A 21,086-nucleotide genomic window follows, 5' to 3' on the forward strand; every position below is an offset into this window, starting at 1 on the left:
GTGGAGGGCAAGCGTGCCTATGTTTAGAGAACTCTGAAGTGTGGCTTCTGATTCTGTGTCGTGACAACTTGAAAATGCTTTAACGCAGCACTGAAAAGTCTGCTAGAGGAGATTCTAGTAATGATAGCTTGCATGGGCCAAGGCCCCAGCTGTCTCCCAGACCATTCCCATTCCCATCCCAAGAAGGCACCTCTAAGAGTCTGTGTCTCCAGCCCTCAGAGTGCTTTGTAGAGCCCTCAAGCCCTTCCATGAAGTGCTCCTATGTTTCTGAAGATGGCCCAGAAAGCCTTTTCTGAACCGGGCAACAGGGCCCAGGAGAGGCCACTGGCCTGGCCTAGCACAGAGGACCTTCTGCTGGGCTGCTGCTCCTTCTACCTCTCACAGAGGATCTTAAGTGCATTGCCATGGTGTACAGCAACTTCAGGGAATGTGTGGGACCTGACTTGGCAGGCAACCTGTGCCAACTCTAGGATCTGTGATACCGATAGAGTATCTGAGCTGTTTGTGTGCCCACATGTAAATCTGTTGTTACCATCATTTTCTGGTCCTACAGAAATCCCGTGCAGCCCTTGTAACCTGGTCGCCATATTTGGGGATGCACGGGGTCTATTCAATGGCTTCAGAATTGCCTGTAGGCCCCACCTGCCCCCTCTAGCCCACCATCCACAGTGCCTTTCTTAGCACAACTGGTCTCCACACAGAATCCACAACTTTGACTTGCTGTGTCGAATGATGTTTTCTGTTTAGTGCTTGCATTTTTCTATTGACAAATTCTACAAGAGGCTACTGGGATACATGCTTTCGAGTTTAGCTACAAAGATGGAGACATTAGGATGTGCAAATAGGGAGCACAGAAAGGTCCACACAGCAGAAAGACGCGTGTGGCCACAGTCAAGTGTGCTGGGAGACTGTGGGTGTCTTTGCTTGTCCTGATCTTCACCCAGAGGTCAGCGGAAGGTGGTGTGGTGGGATGAAAGGTTCTTCCTGAAGCCCCTTCTGAGGGTGATAGGGCACAAGCAAGCGCAAACCTTTGTCAGCCTCCTGGTGGCCCCGAGGACATATTATGTTAGCCCACATTCAGGTGTGTAAGTTAGACTGGGATTTCACCACGGCATACTGATGCAGCAATGGTTCTGGTGGGGCATCTGCAAGAGCAAGGAGTGGCCTGCTAACTGCTCCTGTGACTCCTCTGTTGTGCAATGCACACGGAGAACCAGCAAACCAAGTAAGAGGAAATCACTATGCGGATAGAAACAGGGCCTTGACCCTCTCGTTTTATTAAAATGGCACGTAAATATTAAAACAGCATACTGAGATGTCTGCAAGCCCTGGAACAGGTGCTGCGGAGCGGCCGAGGGCTCCCAGGTGAAGGCTGCATACTCATACTCATGCATTGAGCAATTCGTGTTCTTTATCGGTTTTCCCAACAGCATCAGGATTTGATAAGGGGTCGAGGTCAGCAAAGAGGCTGAACCAGGCAGTCAGGTCCGAGGAAGCCTTGGCAGGCTCTGAGGAAAGAAGAAGAAGCGTGAATAAAACCACCTTCTCGAGGATCACCTCTGCCATGCTGGGCTCAGGCATCCCGTGACCGTTCAGGAATTCCATGTCCCCTGACTGGCTGACTCTCTTGAGGGTTCATGAAGAAGGAGGGTGCTGTGTTCTCTCTAAATTCACTAAGCATCACCTGTAGCCATACCTCCTGCTTCAGTTCACAGAACTGCTTAAAACCCCACACACACGTCTTTCTGCCTCAACCAGGAAACAGCATGGCTATTTCAGAAATCACACTGAATGGCTGAAGAAGCAAGGTACTTTCCGGTGTCTGCTGGAGGGATCCCTTCAAGTCCCTTGGGTCAGGAACAATCTGCTGTTTCTCTTTTCACCCTTCAAAGGCACAGGCCCAGAGGAGGTCATACCCATGCCAAGTCACTCTGCCATTATGGCCATTGCCCCTTTCACCTTTTCCTGTCAAAGGCAAAGGGGCCCTTGAAGTACCTTCCCTTCCCTTGGCAGGCTTGAAATTCCTTCATCTGGCCTCACTGGAGCCCCTCACTCTACTGCCGTTTCACCAAAGCAGCCACCCTACCTTTCCAAATACCATGGTCAGACAGCCGAAGTGTCTTCCAGATGAGGAGAGAATTTTCAAAAGAGTGTTTCATGCAAGCGATTTAGAAACAGGCTGCGACCCTCTCACATAAATCATCCCATGTGAGCACCTACTTCACTGGCTCCGTAGTCCATGCTTCCCCACCCCGGCCACAGGTGGAGGTGTCAGAAGCATGAATACATGTCTCTCTAATAGGGTGCCCTTCCAGCAGGGAGCAGCTGGCAATGTGCTTGCCAGCTGGCTGCAGAGGGTGAAGGCGTAGGATGGGATCAGAGGCACACAAAGCATCTTTGATTCTTCAAAAGGACACTGAACTGTTAAGAGAGTTAAATGAAGTAACTTTATACCTTAGGGTCATCTCCCCATTTCTAATCAGAGTACCCAATAGGTTCATTACTTTGTTAGGACTGAATTGATGTATATCCTAATTATGACATAAGATTTGAGATGCACAGGAATAGCTAGTAATGGCAAGCCTAGTAGCCAGAATAGTTCTCTGAATAGGTGGTTGCTACAGGTAACCTTGATCACATTCTATGTGGTTAGCCCTGGCAACCCCTGGACTGAAGAGAATCTCAAGTCAGCATGTTGGAGGTCAGATGAGGATACTGTATGGGGCAAGACTGATGTAGTTAGATTAGTTTATCTCAATTCCTGATAGAGGATATAAAGATAGCGCCAGTGAAAATATGCTACACACTTACTTCCCCTTCCTCCTAACCTCTCGCAAAGGTCTGAGAAGGTCCGCAGAGAGTGATCACAGCCTTGCAGTTAGAAGCTAAGGCAGGTGATTGCACTTTAAGGCAATCCGCAGATCCCCAGGTCCCGGCTTGGAGCAAAACCAGATGCAAATTATTAGAACACCATAGGAACACTTTCTGATGATAATGGGGCGGACGTTTCCTCTATGGTCAAAGAGAAAGGGGGTGATAACCAAAGGAACAGAGATAGAACTGTGAATGCACATGAGATCTGTCCAGCAGATGCTCACTTCAGTGGCCTGTCCCAAAAGAAAACAGATCTCACAAGCTTGAAAGGACCTCGTTTGACAGCCAGTAAACCCCGCCCTCCCCGAGGCACTCTCACTCAATGCCTTGTGGTGAACAATGGCATTTTTAAGGTCAGCTAACCCCACTGGTCTTGAGCTTCTCATCGCAAGGATCACACGGAGATAAACAGATCGGACGCACACTCATTGGAATGAGGACAGTGAGCCAGGAAAAAGTCAGAATGACATTTCCAGCATCATGCATAACTCTGCATCCCACAGCCCGGCACTTGAGGTCTAGATGCGCAAAATGCAAGCTAGTAAAGAAATACAGGAAGAGCAATAGGGCCGCGGGAAGAAGACAGCTGTCGTGGCAGAGGGGTAAGACGGTTACCTTTCAGTGCAGAGCTGATGTCATTTGCATTGCTTGTCTTTGGTGCTGGCCATGACCATGCATGAGGACTGTCTCTGCTCTCTGACCAGCCTAATATTTAAAACCAAAGGACATTAGATCTGGCAGGAACAGTCACAACACCTCAGCAGCTGCTGGGCACATGCATGGTTCTAACCCATGCCTCCAGCAAGAAGGCAGAGGAAGATGGGGAAAAATCTGAGGGAATCAGAGACGCATGGGGTCACACCCAATTGAAATACATGGGAAAGGAAGGAAGATGGGGACTTTGAAAGGCAGCCAAGAAGCTGCTAGTATCAGAGGGCTGTTTTGCCTTTTGTGTTTTATACCCATTTTCTTGCCGAGAATGGTGATTTCATAACCACACCAAAAACCGTTAGAAAATCAAGAGCCATGGTTTCCTGTCACAAGTGGAGAAGGCTTAACATTGAATAAACATAGCAATAGAACTAGTAACCACACGTCTCTACCCAGAGGGTCATGTGCAGCTATTTCCTGTACATTGGGAAGTTGAGTTAATACAGTTAAATAAATAGATGAGCAGGGAGAGCCTATGTGAGCACTAACTTTAGGTCATACCCGACAATGGCATCTGACTTGTGTCACTCAGCATTCTGTCTTAGCCTTGTGCCCTGCCTGCAGAGCATGGGTGGGGCCTTCAGCACTCTGGCTTTAGGGAAACAAGTCCCATTGCCCACAACGTTGACTGTCCTGGCTATCTTAGCAGGACTCACCCTTAATTTAGACATCCACCCTATAATCTTTGAACCTCAGCTTTAGTTCTTTGTGTTCAAGGTCTTATCTCTTGAAAGAGGGATGAAAGCTTTCCTTCTGAACACTTCAAAATACGTAGCACAGACCAGGTACCTGTTTCCTGGTTAAGCCCGTGTTGAAATGTCGGTTGTCAAACAGGGCATCACTATGGGGATCATTGTGCCTAAAACTCTGTCCTTTTACAGAGATGGTCTTGCGTACAGTGTTTCAGATGTCTTTGTAAGGAATAATAGTCTCCACCAAAGTCCTCAAGAGAGACTGTGTTTGGATTGGAGAGTTCAGATGGGTCAGGGAATACAGTTTCCAGTGCAAGAATGTCACTCCTTATATGCTACAGAAATTGTAGAATTGACAACATTTATTTATCCTGCTATTCTAATGTCCACACTTTCCGGTGGACTCAATTATAGAATTATACTATATTATTAGTTTGTATTTTTGCCACATTTAGGAATCATGAACCCTTGAAGCCTTGGGTCATTTATTATTCATTTCTGTATCATTTCGGACACTGCCTGGCACACAATGGGGGTTTGGCTATATAACTTTTGAATTAAGACAAGGTATTTAAGTCTCCCTTTAAATGCAAGAAGCACGCTTTTGGTGTGTTATATCTTAAGAGATGGCAACCTTGTACTTGGCAGCCCATATGGTCTCCGATACTTACTAGCTGGAAGTACTTCATTTTAGATGGGCAATACACAGACTTGATAACGAAGACTGACAAGTCATGAAACAGATGGTCTATGGCCTATTTCTTTGGTATAAAACAATGGAAAACAGAAAGGATTTCTAAACAGCATTGCTATTCATTGAAACAGTACTTAGGCATCCAGTCAGCATGATTCATATGCAACCACCAGGAGCCTTCTGGGATGCTGGGATTCCAACTTCACTATGTGAATTTACGAGAAATCCTTGACCTTGTTCCCTTACAGCTAGTGAATTTTATGGCATGTAAATTATACTCCAATAAAGCAATTTTAAATGACCAGCATTTGGTGTGATCCAGGAATAACAAAACCTGCCCAGTTCCTAGAAAATTGGTCCTTAACCATTTTCCTTCTAGACCCAAAGCACATAGAAGCAGTCAATGCAGAAAGGGAAAGTTGTGGGGGCAAATGTGTGCCCGGTAGCATCAGTTACGGGAAAGGCTGAGGGGTCAGCGCTAACTTGGTAACAGTCCCCCCATCTTGTCAGCACCCAAAATTGTGTTTTTGAGCATACCACATAAGGGGATGATGATGATGCAAGATTTCTTTATAAAGTAAAAAAATGTATTTTTTTTTGGTGGGGTGCTGGGGATCACATTCAGGGCACTGTATATGCTAGGCAAATGTTCTACTCCTGAACTATACCCCAGCCTACAAATGTCATCCATCTGTCCCTCTGTGATGAGGTGCTATTGGGTATTTATTGCTCAGCTACAGTTATAAGCTACACAAGCAACGTTGAGAATCCATAAGGAGAGGCTTCCTTACCGCAGAAGACATACATGTGGGAGAGAGAACTTGAAGTGATCTCCTCTTTGGGGGCCTAGATAGTGGGGTAGTGTTCCTCAGCAATTTTAAAGACATATAGACATCATGGCTCCTCCCTCTGGTATGCAGAGTCACACACATGCCCATCTAGCATGCATATCCGTGTAGCAGCTTGAATATGCATATGGGGGAGGGTCAGATAAAACGGCACTGATGTGATCGCAGTTACTGAACTGGTCCCTAAGGCAATTCCAGCCTCCTTTGTATGGCCCTGGAAATTATTTAGGGAAAGGATGCTAGGAGGATGATTATGGCTGGAACAACAACCAGATTTCACATGTCTTGGCTTCTGTCAGGAAAACGGCTGTGGCGAGAGACCTTAGTGTTGCTAATATTCCAGGAATTGCCATCAACTGTTCCTTAGTCAGGGATAGTTGGCAGAGGCATTAGCATATAGGTGTGGCTGGAAAGATGTCTCCCTACATCAAGAGGAATTCTTTTAATAGAGGGGTAGCGAAGGGTGGAGACAGGAGGGAGCCCCAAGCTCAGGAACAAACACTCTTTCAGCTCTGGGCTCCTTTGATATGTCCATGTGCTACCCATTTGCAGAAACACACATAAAAACTCGCTAAAGCTGCCCTGCTCCCTTTGCTTACACATAGGAAAACACCAATGAGCCAGAACTAACACTGCCCAGCAAGGGCAGCCAGCAGAGCCAGAACACATGGACCAGAGAGAACACTTCGCTGTAAATGTGCCTCACCACTTACGGTGAAAGGCCCTGGCAGGGCTGCTATCTCAGCCTGGGGATGGGGGATGGCAATGAAGGACAAAGTAGGCGCAGCACAACAAGGACAGCCATGACCCCGTCAGGTACGTGGCACACCTGCAGTCTCACTGGGCTTCAGCACAAGTGGACTGGAGTCCTGTGGGTGAAGCTAAGTCACAGCAAAGCTAGAGAGCAGTAAGCGATGCTGCATTCGGGTTTTTGTATAGCTCAGCATATACAAGTAATCACTAAAGTGTCGTCTGAAGGAGTTCACATCGTAGGTTTGTCACCTTTTCACCTAGCGTCATGTCTTTTGCCAGTTGTTCTCGCTCTTACTGCTCGCCATCCGTCTGTCCGTCCGTCCAGCCGTCCGTCCGTCCATCCAGCCGTCCGTCCGTCCATCCAGCCGTCTGTCCGTCCATCCAGCCATCCGTCCGTCCATCTGTCCGTCCATCCTCTGTCCATCCAGCCGTCCATCCGTCTGTCCGTTCGTCCGTCCATCCATCCATCCATCCCACTCACCCACACATGCGCCCATCCATCCTTCCAAGTATCATTTTTGTTTGTTTTTCAAGACAGGGTTTCTCTGTGTTGTTTTGGAGCCTGATCTTGAAACTAGCTCTCGTAGACCAAGTTGGCCTCAAACTCACAGAGATCCTCCTACTTCTGCCTCCCAGTGCTGGGATTAAAGGCGTGCACCACCAATGCCCGGCTCCTAGTATCTTTTAAACATCCACTGAATTCTAGGCACTGAACTATGACCTGAAAATGTGGTAAGTAGCACAACTGTGAATCCTGTTTCTATGACAACCTGAGGAAGAGACGCATGAAATCAGTTTTCCCAGAAGGTGAGGTAAGAGGGTGATTTAAGTACAGGGTGTAATGGGAGTGAGGAGTAGAAACAGCTAGTGCAGACTGCTGGGGTGGGGATGAACTGACACAGACAGGCTTTGGGGGAGTTAGCCAAGTATAGCACTATGCGTGTGTAGGTGTGGATAGCATGCTCCAGGAGAGCGCGTATCAAGCCTGTTGGTGGAAAGATCTGGGTGCACTACAGCTCAGTATGACTGGAGTTCTGAGGATGGATAGAAAATATGGTTCATAGTATGGGGGTGCATGTCTGTCATCCCAGCACTTGAGAGGCTGAGGCAGGAGGATTACTAAAAGTTCCAGGCTAGCCGTGGCTATCTAGTGAGTTCCAGGACAGTTTGGTCTCTATCTCAACACCGCCATCTGGAAAAAAGACCTGGTTCTTTGGCACAGTTATGTCATTGAGTCCTGCTAAGTGAAGGTGTGGGAGTTGTGGGCAGTCATGAAACTGGGGCTAGATACTAAAGGACCTTGTAAACCAAGCTGAGAATTTAGCCCTCACTACAGTGGCGGGAAGTGCAAGAACTTGGCGAGGCACCTGACCTTTTGAGGCTCCTGGATTTCCTCATCTACAGAGTGGGTGGAGGAGTCAGTCTCGAAAGTTCCTTCTATATAGCACCAGAGGCCTTTGAATCCTGCAGCTCTCCAAGCCCTGCCTTGTAGCTGCTGCTCAGCAGGCCTAGAAAGTTCTGCTGCCCTGACGGAATTAACAATCCCATGGGCCCAAGCACAGCGCCCACAGTGTTCCTGCCATAAATACACCTGGCTCTCTTTCCCTTGACATTTTTCCATCGAGTCCTGGAAATGTTAGTTACCTGGCACCAGGCTCACTCAGGAGGGGAAAGAGATGAGCTCATTCTGAGGTTTATTTTCGATAACCCAAGCCTAAAGTGTACCCAGATGGCGGCAGCATCTGAAAACTGGGCACCATGAGGACCGGCAGACGCCAAGGCTCCGTGATTGCGACTGGATTTGCACAATCTAGTTTGCACAATCCAGAGCTAGAAGATCTGCCGGAGCATTGATGCTGAGAAGCTAGTACTCTTTCCTGAACCAGGGTCTACTTATGCAATAAGAAGCCTTCCAAAGCTTCCTTAGTATCTGCTTGGTATGCGCTCTCTGGCCGAACTGCCTACTCGTATTTAGAAGTCCCAGGAAGGCATAATTTTCTCATCACTTCATGGGTTCAGGAAGGCCTAGCCACAAGTGCTGTTTAATCTTTTTTTTTCAACTTAATACAAACTCAAGTCACCTAGGAAGAGGGATGCTTAGCTGAGGACCGGCCACCCTGTGAGTGACCTGTGGGCATGCTTATGGGAATATTTTCTTAATGAATGGTTGATAAGGGAGGGACCAGCCCGCTCTGGGTGGTGCCGCTCTGAGGCAGATGGTCCTGAGCTTTATAAGAAAACAGGCTGAGCCATTCTGGAAATCAGTATGGTGGTTTCTCAGAAAACTGGGAATCAATCTACTTCAAGACCCAGCAATACCACTCTCAGGAATATACCCAAAGGATGCACAAAGTTATTGGGACTCTGGACTGACAGCTGGGGAACCTGCATAGGACCAAACTAGGTAGGCCCTCCGAATGTGTGTGATAGTTGCGTGGCTCGGGCAGTTTGTGGGGCCAATGGCTGTGGAGCCAGGATTTATCCCCAGTGCATGAACTGGATTTTTGGAGTCCATTCCCTAGGCTGGGAAGGCCTTGGCCCTGCCTCAAGTAATGTGCCAGACTTCATTGATTCCCCATGGGAATGGATGGGAGTGGGCTGGGGGAGGGGAAGTGGGAGAGTGGGAGGAGGGGAGGGAAAGGGAACTGGGATTGATATGTAAAATAAAAAAGATTGTTTTTAAAAAATCTTTTCTTTACAAAAGGAAAGAAGGCAGGCTGTGCTGTCCACTTGTGGGACTCCTAACAGTGAGAGCAGGGGCTGTCCCTAAGGCTTTGGCTAGCCCTTGGGAGCCTATTCCTCATACCAAGTTGCCTTGTCCAGTCCTAGTACAAGCAGAGGGAGGTGCTTAGTCTTACTGCAACTTGATATGCCATACTTTGTTGATACCCATGGGAGGCCTGCCCTGTTCTGGACAGAAACAGCAGAGAAGTGGATTGAGGAGGGAGAGGCAGAATGGGAGGAGAGGAGGGAGTGGAAAATGGGGAATGGGGTAGGAATGTAAAATAAATTAAATTAGAAAGAAAGGCAGAGAGAGAGAGGGGCAGGGATTAAGAAAGAGATAAAGAAAGAAAGGAAAGAAAGCTGAATGAGCCACAGAGAAGAAGCCAGTAAGCAGTCTTCCCTCCTGGTTCTGCCTCTAGGTTCCTGTTTGAGTTTCTGCCATGACTTTCCTCACTACTGAACTATGAAGCGGAACTATAAAACGGAATAAACCCTTTCAACTACAAGTTGCTTTTCATTGTGGCTGTTATCACAGCAACAGAAAACAGGTGAGGCTACCCCTCTCAGGCCACACTTCCAGAAACACAGGAATCTTAGCTAAGGTCGATTCTTCAACAGTCTAGAATGACCTGATCAGACATATAACCTTTGCTGTGAACTCCTACAACTTGGGCAAGGCAGGAGGGAGGCACACTTATTTTCTTCCTTTCTAGTCCCCTGGAGGGCTGCAGGACAGAATGAGGAGAGGCCAGAAGGAAGGCAGGCAGAAACCATTCTAGGAGGTGAAAGACTGAAGAGAGGAAGGGAGAGAGGAGGAAGAAAAGGAGGAGTGATGTGGGAGTCCCCTCTGTATGCTGTGAATAAAGAATCTGACTTGGGCCTGGCAGGGCAGAATAGAGGTGGGGGGAGGGACTAAACTGAATGCTGAGAGAAAGGAGGTGGAGTCAGGAGATGCCATGGAGCCACCAGAAGGGAAAGACACAAGCTGTTAATTGGAACCTTACTGGTAGGCCACAAGCCTTGTGATAAAATATAAAATAAAGGACATTGGTTGATTCTAGATGTAAGAGCTAGCTAGCAATACACTTAAGCTATTGGCCAAACAGTATTATAAATAATATAGTTTCTGTGTGATTATTTCTGGAGTCTGGGCTGCTGGGAATGAATAAGAGGCTCCTATACCAGAGGAAGATAAAGAATGAAAGCATGGGAATCCCTAATGACTGAGGCATGCAGAGCCCTCTACTCTGTCCTCTGACCTAACCCTGCAGGTGTCTCAGTCCTTTCAGAGAGCCAGGACAACAGTGAAACAATGCACAGATGTGGCCAAACATTATCCATAAAGATGTCTATGACTGCTCAATTTCAATTATTCTACTCTGGATGGCCATTCAATTTTTGTTGGATAACGACCCTGTCTCTCTATAACTCCATTTATCCTGCTGTCTGCCCTGGTGTCCTGGTATCCTGATTCCTCTCTGAAGCCAGGAAACCCACAGGCAGGCTGATCACTATAAGCCCTGCTCATGAGACAGCAAGCAGATGCCTGAAGGGTCTGGAGAAAACTTCCTATGTTGTCAGACATCACACCGAGAGGACCCAGAAGTCCTTGTGGCAGGCATGGGCTCATCTCCTTAGTCAGAGTGCCCAGGTTCAATGTCTGTCTGCTTTTACCCTAAGAGTGACCTTGGGCCTGATGGAGGAAGGTCATTGGTTAATAAAGAAACTGCCTTGGCCTATTTGATAGGCCAACCCTTAGGTGAGTGGAGTAAACAGAACAGAATGCTGGGAGAAAGAAGCTGAGTCAGGCAGTCGCCATGATTCTCCCATTCCAGACAGACGCAGGTTAAGATCTTTCCTGGTAAGCCAGCTCATGATGCTACACAGAATATTAGAAATGGGTTAGATCAATATGTAAGAGCTAGCCAATAAGAGGCTGGAACTAATGGGCCAAGCAGTGTTCAAAAGAATACAGTTTCCGTGTAATTATTTCGGGTAAAGCTAGCCAGGTGGCGGGAAGCAGGTCACTGCCGCTCCTCACTACAGAGTCAACAAACTGCTTCTTTCCTTGGTTTTCTGATATCTGTAGTGTATATGGTGATACCGTTTACCTAGGAAGCAGCAGGTTAAATGGATAAGTTGGCACAGGTAACAAGAGAGCACAGTGCTTGGCACCCAGCGTATGCTGTCTTGAGCACAGGCTGATGTTATCTTACTCTCTATGGCTGGTAGATTTGCAGAATTACTCAATTTTACACCTTAGCCTCTCAGAGATGGGAGCTAACCCACAGACAAGGTGCTGCTGGGATAAGAAGCCTAGACCGACACCTCACCTACTTAAATCTGAAGTAATAACCTAGAGAGCTGTAGAGAGAGTTGCCACTCCTACAGTGTGAGGAGGAAAAGGGCAACCACAAAACAAAGCTGGTCTCAATTCCCTCCCACATTGTGCCGCTGAGCCAACATGACAACATGCCCCACCTCCCTACGCTGAATTTAGTGTCCTAATTATTTCAGTTGTTACTGAACTTAGGTTTTGACATGATCTGGTTAACTGGAGGAATCCATTTTAACATGATGTGGTCAGGTTTTAATAGTCATCATTAAACTCATATTTACAAACAACTATTCATACACATTAGGTGGACTCTCCATTCACCCACGAATGCAATGAAAAGAAAATACCAGGTTAACATTCATCCTTTCTTATTTGGAGGATGAGATTCTGGAATCCTGACAGAAGCCTTCCAAGTGCTCGGCCACTGCAAGCAGCCTGCCTGTGTCTATACCAGACGCACCTGGAAAGTTCCCTGAATCAGGGCAGCATTGGGGTAGCATGAAAGCTGCTCCCATTGAGATTATGGAGCTGTGGGGGACAATGAAGGGCTATATTCTTCTTTTAAACCATGTAGACATTTACATTTGATGTACTGAATCCTCTAGGCATTCTGCTGGTACCCATTTATAAAGCAAAGGCAACTCTATAGTCACCAGATAACTTTAACATTAGGCTGGGTAGAAGTCCACAGGGGGAGAGGAGACTCTAACAAGCAAAATGATGCTGTTAAATAACAAAGACTGCGGCTAAAGAAGCCATGCTGGTCTTCAACATGGCGGCCAGAGATTTACCCAGTGTGTGCATGCCCCATGAAGGCTAGCTTCTCTTGCCATATATGGCCCATCTTATAATGCTGTCTTGTCCTTTTACACTGGAGCCCTTCCCCCCACCTTAGTGCCTCTCACTCTCATCCAGTTAGCTCCAAGAAAGGTTTTTCCCGTAGACCGTGGCATGCTATGTATATTCTTACCTTATGGGGTCAACAACAGTTAGCTGCCCAGGTAGCTAATTCTCATCCTGTTCAGTCTTGTTTGGCTCCTACCTTCCCAGCAAGACTCTGTGTAGCTTCCCTGCCACCCCACAGTACTGGCTCTCCTGAGCTTCATTTTCCTCTGTCTACCACTGAGTCCTCTCTTACCTACTGTGTTGGCTTTCTCATTGTTTATCATTTCCTACTTTCTCCCCATTAGAAAGTGAATTCCAGGAAGGCAGAGAGTTTTGCCTGCCATTCACAGATGCTTGCTAACGCCTTAGGATGCAACCTCAAGACTGCCTGGGCTTCCCTGGCTTCCCTGAGTGGAGCCTCTTTCTCTTCCCAGCTCACACCTATCTCTTGCTTGCTGTTGGACACCTCCCTCCTTTGCCCCACAAGTGGTTTGGTGCCTTCTCTCGGACTGAAGTAAGTGCAAAGCCCACAGTCACAGCTCTTAGGTTGTGTCTGACCAGAGCTTTTCACACATTGTCCAGGATGAGGCTTTGGAGCTCTGCTTTCTCACTCTTGCAGTGACTGTTAGCCACCTGCTCCCGTGGCAGCAGGGCTTCGGAGTCTCCACACCAGGGGCCTTCTAAGGATCACTGGGCAACAGGGCCAGAGGGAGGACAGAACCTCACAGAGGTGGGCTGAGAATCTGGCCTCTAGAGTCTCCCAGGTCTGTCAGGAGGGTTAGGGTAAACGTCAGGAGAGCTGGCAGACTTGCTGGCTTCACCCAGTGAAGGAGAGGTGAAACCAGAGATGAAACTCAGAGAGCAGACTAGACTTCCTGCATCTGCTCTCTCCGCCGCCTCCAACTCCATGGCACTACCATCTGAGACAGCTGCGGAGCAGGATTCCCAGGGAAGGTAGAAGGGGAGAGGTAGCTCAGAGAAAAGGAAGACTTTCTCTCTCTGTCTTGCCCACCAGCTCCTGTATGAATGATCTCATTTCCCAAGACCAGCGCTTGTAATAGCCCATAATTACTTAATCATCCCCGCTCCACCATTTGTCCTCCACTGTAAGTGCCAGATAAACATGTTTATTAGGGAGATAGCTTAAGTTCATAGAAAAAACCAAAAGAATTTGAACATTTCTTAATAGGAGTAGTTTCTATTTTCGTGACAGAGGTAACATGAGAGGAAGAAAAAAATTCGCGAGAGAAGAAAATGGTTTCCTTCTCGAGACCAGTTTTTGAAATTCAGACTTCACCAATGAGCTTTGTTATCGCACTCTGAATCGCTGTGGGGGACACACCAGCGACGCTCAACCAGCATGTGGCCTGATGCTGAGCCCCAGTGCGCCCTGAACCCTTCTGAGGAGAGAGCATGTTTGCTCAGGGTGGAAACTCTGCTCTGAGGTGGCGATGGGGTTTACTTGGTGTGCTAGAGTCAGAACAGGAACTGCTGAGTCGGCGCATACACAAGGTAGGGACAGGTCAAGGTGTAGAGAGAACAAGAGGGAACATGATATAGAAGAGGAGACAAAGTTAAAAGGCCCAGTGAAATGTACCTAAAGAGAGGGCATGTTTACAGGGATCTAGGCAGCACATCTCATGGGTATATGGAAGATGCAGGCGTGGGCAGTCAGGGATGACTAGGCCACAGGGTTTTAACTGCAAAGGCAAGATCCTCTTGTGCATGTCACAAACTTCCTTAAATCCAAGAGAGAAAATAAGGGTGAAGACCTCCCGTAACTTTCCTAAGGAAGTACTGACAGAGGGAAAAATTATGAGAAACAACTGATCTTGAGCCTAACACTACACCTTTAAGTTGAGGTATGATTTGGAGATTTCAGCTAAAAAGTCACTTGATATAAAAAAATTATAAAAAAATACTACCACTAATAATGAAATTAAAAGATACTGGTTATAAAGTAAAAATACAGAAAGCATACTCAGAACAAATAAACTTCTGTATTAAGGGTGGGAAAGGATGAAGAAGCAAAATCAAGTTTCTAGTCACTGTGGAACCTACCTTGGAGAGAGGCTTGTAGATCTTTCATGTTTTGGTCTAAAAGCTGCGAAGGAAGGAATCCAGAACTGATCTGGGGCTTGGCGTCTGGTTCTCCCTGGGCCCCCACGGGGGCTGGCTCCTTCAGACGGTCATCTCCAAACACGGCAGCCCACTCTCTGCTGAACTCTTCTTCATCCAGGCTGGAGGCGCTGAAGATCTCATTCAACAGCAGGAGGTCATCCTTATCCCCACCTTCGGGTTCTGGGGTCCCTGCCATGGGACCCAGGCAAGCTGGTGAAGGCAAAAGAGCACAAAGCACATGACCTCTTAGCTCGAGCGTCAGGAAGAGCTGTCATAGGGCCCAACTGGGACAAACTGAATGATGGCTGGATCTAAGGGAAAGTAATCACAACAGAGATGTATGTATCCCATGACACGCTTGTTTAAACGGAGGTCAAAATAAATTTTGATTTCTATATTTCCTTGTCCCCCTTCATCCAAAGCAAATCCTGTTTTTGAGCATTACACTGAAACATGTTCTACCACACACACACACACACACACACACACACACACACACACACACATACACACACCCATCTAGGATTTGGGTTTTCCCTTAACATAAAAGCAGATTTGACAAAACATTCCCCAGGTCTGAAATGAATCCAGGGCTGAAAGCTCTTGGTGATCTTAGTTCTTTGTTTGTAAGGTTTCCCAACTCTTCCCACACAAGCCCTCAATCCACGCTGCCTGGGCTGGAGCAGCCAACAAACCGTGCGGCAGCCTGTCTTGCCACCCAAGCTGGGGAGAAACCTCACCACGCCCTGGCCCAGGGGAGCATGTCAGGGGATGCATCAACAACCAAGACAGATGTCTCTGCAACAACAGCTGCAAGAAGCAGAGGAAAGGTGGATCTGGTGTGCCTGAGAGTAGCAAGCAGAGAGTGACAGGCTCACTTTGTGGGCCGCAGACAGAAGTGTGACAGCTGGCAGGGAGCCCTAGTCCTGAGGGGAACTAGCCACCTCAGCAGACCTTCGCCAGGCCCGAGAGCCAGCGTGCACTGTCAGGGAGCTGGGAGACTACACTGAAGTCATCAGCCTGGACGACTGCAGAGACATCCATTCTCACATCTAAACACTGACCCGCCGCCGCCCAGTACTTACAAGGAGAGTGGACACGACTCTCAGAAATCCCATGGCAAGCTCTGTCATTGAGGTTTTCTACCTATTTTAAGACTGGGGGCTGAGGGGTGTATCAAGTGTTGCTTTGTTTGTGGAATCTAATTGCCACTTGCAAACTGAAACCATTTTTTATTATATCATGGTCCCTATGTTTTTCTGAGCAACATTGAAATTCTGATGATCAGGGTAAATAAAATTATCAGGTTTTCCTCAAATATATTCACAGCTATGATGATTCTAAGGTTATTGTTTTAAATAAAGCTTCCCTCTGTTCTTCTGCTGGATCTGTTTTTACCCACATGTAACATAAAGATCTAGAGATTTAGGGGATTTTTTTTTATGAACCAGCAAACTGGCTATAAATCAAGAAAGGGGAAAAAAATCTAGTAACTCCTATCACCGTGGTTTAAAATAGTGGCAAAACATCACTTTAATCAGACAAGTGCCTAATTTAAGCATTTTTATTGTTTATGTTATCAAAGACATTTGCCGCCAGACATAGCCTGTAGGCGTACTACGAGAAAAGCGGCAATTTGGTTCTGTGAAGAGGCTTCCCTGCACAGCAGGAGCCAGCAGGCTGGGCAGGAAGGTAAGGCAGGCTGCTCACCTGCACGCTGCCGCCAAACAGGAAGACGCTGGGGTACAACACCCACAATGTATCAGGTGTGTCCCTCAACACAAGCCTTTACTTATGAATTCTCTTTCAGTCTCTCCCAGACTCATCGCCTTAACCTGTGGTTACTTTTCAAATCTCTGTACCTCCTATTTTCTGCTGACATTGGAGCACCCAAACCATTTCTCCTGGTTTCCTTCCTGGTTGAAGTCATATGATTACTGAGTCAAGCCCACGTAAATGAGACCTGTTCGGTTGGACTTTGAGTGAATTAGCAATGCGCTTTCCTTGGACAGTCATTTCAGTATGAACTGGGGAGGCATCCCTGTGGTGGCTGGGATGGCTAAGAGCCCAGTAAACACAGAACAAGGGATCATAAGCATGGTGTCCTCTACACATAAGCCGATTATAAAACTTCTATTTCATGTTTAGTGATTAGGCTTCATGTCTTGGTATTTAGCACAGACATGAGTGGCTTCTGCTAACTAGCTTCTCTTCCCTTTCCTTCAGGTGTTTTCCCCTGAGAAGCACACTGTCCCTCTGTGATCCTGCTCGCCCACTACAGGTGTGTGTGTGGCTGGGCAGGTTGGAGTTGGCCACCTTCTCAGGCCACAGTGACTGACTCGGGATGACGTACGCTACAGGTGTCTTTGTATTTGCTATACGAAAAGTGGATGGAAAAAGACCCATCCTTCTTTGGGTGTCTCAGATCCAGAGATACAAATCAGAGGCTGTGAGTGGAAATAAAGTCAACATGCAGAAGGACACAATGTCAAGAGGCAGAAAGGGAATTTAGACAGCACTCAGCCAGTCCCTGACTCTCGCTTGAGTCAGTATAGCACAGAACACCCTCAGTTACATGGCTGAGAGCACTTTAAGCAAAAGTCCAACCTAACCCATTTCAACACCGGCTTCCAACCTTATAACTAAACGGATCCGGTGCCTATCAAACACAAACACTTCAGTCACGGAGCCGAGGAAACGGTCTCACAAGTCAGTCAGATTCAGGTTTCGCCCCTACTGAAGTGCACCATTGAGTATGGTCTGCTATTATCATTCTGCTTGTTTATTTTAAAATTTATTAATAAAAAGTTGCAACTAAAAATGTCATCACGTTCTGGCTATTTAACAGTTAAAGCAGGCCGCACAGTGAACTGCGTTCCTCTAAGAGAACTTATTATGTTGCTAAAAGCAAGGAAACTGGCACTGACTTGAACCATAAAACCCAGAAACCTCCTGATTATTACACTGATAATTAAGATGCCTGAAATTACTATGCATAACTTGTAAGAGAACCTTAATTACAAGTCCAAATGGACAGGTTTAGGTCTGCAACCAGGCAAGTCGGGACTTGAGGACTGAAGCTTGTCGGCAGGCCCCGGAGAACTGAGCTGCTCTTATCTTTGTTGGAAACTACCACTCAACCAGAGACAAAGAAAGCATGGAGAGATGCCATAATGTCCTCCGGAGAAGGCTGGTCAGCGCGTCCACCCACGCAGACCAACAAAGACGGCTACCGAGTTGTGGGCCACAACTTCCTTTGGCTCGGCGTCTCCAAATGTCTGCCTCCAATCCAAGTTCTCCAACTCCTGACCACAAAGTCTTATCTTATCCTTTGTGGTGTGCCTACTGGTAAGGCAGCTGCAGCTCCAGGAGACGGCCTCCCACCCTGCTCCTTTGCCTACACCAACTGTGATATCATTCCTTGTCCAAACACTTGCGCATGCATTTCCGGGCTAAGGCGTAAGGTAGCTCTCCCCACGGTGGCATGCAGGATGCCCGTATGCTCTGCCAGTGATGAAGTTTATTAGGGCCACCTGACAATGTTGTCTCCCTGGGGAAGAGAACTGCTTTTCCTTCAGAACGTAGGTAGGGTTTTGTTTTGGTTTTTGTTTTTGCTGTATGCTGACAGAGAACTGACTGGGTTCTCACACACAAACTAGGAACGTTTTGTGAACATGTGACGGTGTCTATGGCCAGCGTGCTCCTCGAGGTACCATGCAGACACAGAGGCAGAATATGGCTCTCTTGTTCAACCCTGAGAAATATGAAGCCTGGGGCCTGGGAAACATTCCCTAGAAGAACTGGTCCTGAACCAGTGAGTTCTAGACTGAAAAAAAAAAAAGCCCCAAAGTAGAGGAAACTCAAGTTTAGGCAGAGTGTGGAAAACTGGTCCAGATAGTGCTTTTGAAATCATACTGAGTTTCATGACCTCAGCATAAACTAGGGGCACAGAACACGGAAACAGCTACACAGTCAGAAAACGAGAACACAGGACAACAAAAAGATAAATGTCACTTGATTTACCTTCATCTGTGTGAAACAGGAAGGCTGACTTCTCTGGGTTTCTCCCTGTTCCCCACGCCCCACAGAATGACTAATGTTAAAGGCCACAGGGCTGCAGAGCCGCTGAAACCCCAAACACCAACACTACCCTCCTGTCACCCGAAGGATGGCGGGGGAAGACAGCAGAAAACCACCTGACACTGTCCACACAGAAGAACAGTTTTCTCAGCCTCTGCGAGCAGATTGTTCTTGTTTGGAATCGAAGAATGCCGCTTTCAAAAACTTCCTTCAGGTTTAAAAATAATAATAAATAAAAACCTCAACTGACAGGGGCCCGGGTGGGGTAAGTGTTCATGTGTGCTTTCTGAAGAAACAAGAGTAGCACACACAAAAACACCTGAGTGTTACAACCCAGCCCCTCCGTTTTAGTATTAGCTTAGCAAGTCACCTCGCCCCTGATAGGGCAGGAGCAAGTCTTTAAGAATCTCTATAGGAATAATCCCATGCACAGCACACTACTACATGGCTATGAACATTTATTTTATTATTTATTTGGTTTCATCAAGCAGAGTTTCATGTGGCCTGAGCTGGCCTCAAACAGGTCACGCAGTCGAGGGTGGCTTTAATCTCCTGAACTTTAACCCTCTCCCTCCCAGGGGCTGGGATTCCAGGTGTTTGCTGACACACTCCTGCCTTCAGTAGTTCTTTTAAAAGCCTATGTCCTTGGGCTGGGGGGTGTGGCTCAGTGGTAGAGGGCTTGTCTAAAGTGTAAAGGAGGAGCTCTTCCCAGCACTCTGAAGAAAAAGTGCATAATTATTTCATGAGGTGACCCAGGTTAGCAGCATTTCCCAGAATGCTGAGCGGAAGGGAGGAGGGGTTTATGAGAGCAGATGGAATTTAGCACTTGGTCATTGTTTGTCCTGAGGCAAAGCGATCCGATCTCTCATGTGACAGTAAGGATGACTACAGGTGACAGATCCGCGACTCCGGAGAAGCCAGGCAACGTGGGATAGCACGTGATCGCTGTGGGGCACGTGATCGCTGTGGGCTAAAGGTTATCACCTAGACCTCGGCTAGCTGCTGAACGAACTATCATCCTTACACCTGGCCAGAATTTAGAGACACAAGCAGTAACAGAGCATGGACAAACAACAAACACGTTTTTGTAATAAAGACAATAGTTTTGTTCTGCTTTTTAATTGGCCTAGACCTTCTGTTTTTGGTAAAGGCTTAGTGATAAGATTTGGGAAGTTGAACTCATTAAATTTTCATCTCCTTTGCACTACATCTTTTTGTTCAGTAGGATGTTATTTGCGGGGAGGGCCCAACTTGAGGAACACAAAGATTTCTGCATGCTCTAATTCACGAATCCAGGCCACATGTCATGTGCGGTATATGGTGACTTCAGATCCACTTTCAAGATCTTACAATGTCACCAATATTTTATTAAATGTTTTTATACTGTGTGGTCAAGCATTGTTTTTCTATTACTTTATGATTTAGTAGAAGAAAGTGGAGCTGGGGCCAGAGGTCCCAAGTCTTATAAAATCAGCCACCCTTGGATTAAGTGCTTTTGATTTCTTCACATCTGAAGTTTAGCGTACTACGATCCGCATTTTAATTCAGAGTTTAGGCTGGCGGCAGCTCTGAAAAGACATGCTGCATGCTGAAGTGAAGAGAGCAGCAGCGTTCTCTTTTCTTCAGTCACCACAAGTTCCCTGTGTGTCAAGAGCATCTTTAGACTTGTGGTTCAGCGCTGATACCCCCCCAGTGGGAGCCAGGGGAGAGCTCTGTGGGGCAGCAGCGATAAAGGGACAGGGTGGCTTATGTGGCATTGCATTTGATTGGGGAGTCCCGTGACTCCATCTTTTTGCCTGAGAACCAGTACTTGTACAAGGGAAGAGCACATCTAGCTTCATCTTCAGAGCTAAAAGCAACGGGGCATGAAACTTGCTTTCAATAAGCAGACGTCAGTCTTCATCCGATGGGCACTGGCACATGGGGAAGCTGTGAAAGCCAGCAGACTATTGCAAGCGGTAGCCCTTCTGAGTTAATTCCCTGAGGAGGTGCTGGCTTTGGGGCTAAGGTTGTCACAATCTATCATTACTTTAAAAAAAATCCACATCTTTTTATACCCCTTACAAAGGGAGAGGAAGCAAGAACACGGACTCCTATTTTCTGTGTCTGAGTATGAAAGCTCTAGAAGGCTGGGGGCATAGAAGAGGCACTTCGCTGTCAAGATGGGGTGTGAGCCAGTTTACAGAAATGGGGGTGAGTTTTTAAAATATAATATTCTATTATCGTCTATATTAGTATAAATATACTACCTATTCAAAAATCAAGTCTACTAAAATAATAAAATTAAATAGAGTTAGGAACAAAGGAAAAACCATATAGACAAGACTCTGGGGTTGGGAGGAGTATCAATCCATCAAAATAAGTTG

At 46.9% G+C, this 21,086-nt stretch overlaps 1 protein-coding gene across 7 annotated transcripts in view; it reads right to left on the minus strand.

Moving 5' to 3' along the window:
- Positions 1-1,202: 1,202 nt before the first annotated feature.
- Ica1 (islet cell autoantigen 1) overlaps positions 1,203-21,086 on the minus strand; it is a 135,178-nt gene continuing 115,294 nt past the window's right edge. For 2 of the 7 annotated variants that reach the window (XM_050162270.1, XM_050162269.1), the window contains exons 13-15: positions 14,581-14,850; positions 3,490-3,579; positions 1,205-1,508 (exon numbers count right to left, since the gene is read on the minus strand). In XM_050162270.1, the coding sequence (XP_050018227.1) occupies positions 1,387-1,508; positions 3,490-3,579; positions 14,581-14,850 (482 nt within the window). In that variant the 3' untranslated portion in view covers positions 1,205-1,386. Of the gene's footprint in view, positions 2,937-3,489; positions 3,580-14,580; positions 14,851-21,086 lie in introns of all 7 variants that reach the window. The other 5 variants (XM_050162272.1, XM_050162271.1, XM_050162273.1 and 2 more) reach the window with 5 other exon arrangements.

The sequence above is a fragment of the Alexandromys fortis genome, unplaced genomic scaffold, assembly GCF_014885135.2.
Source record: "Alexandromys fortis isolate MF-2015 unplaced genomic scaffold, M_Fortis_MF-2015_v1.1 scaffold_110, whole genome shotgun sequence".
In the NCBI taxonomy this organism is placed as follows: Eukaryota; Metazoa; Chordata; class Mammalia; order Rodentia; family Cricetidae; genus Alexandromys; species Alexandromys fortis.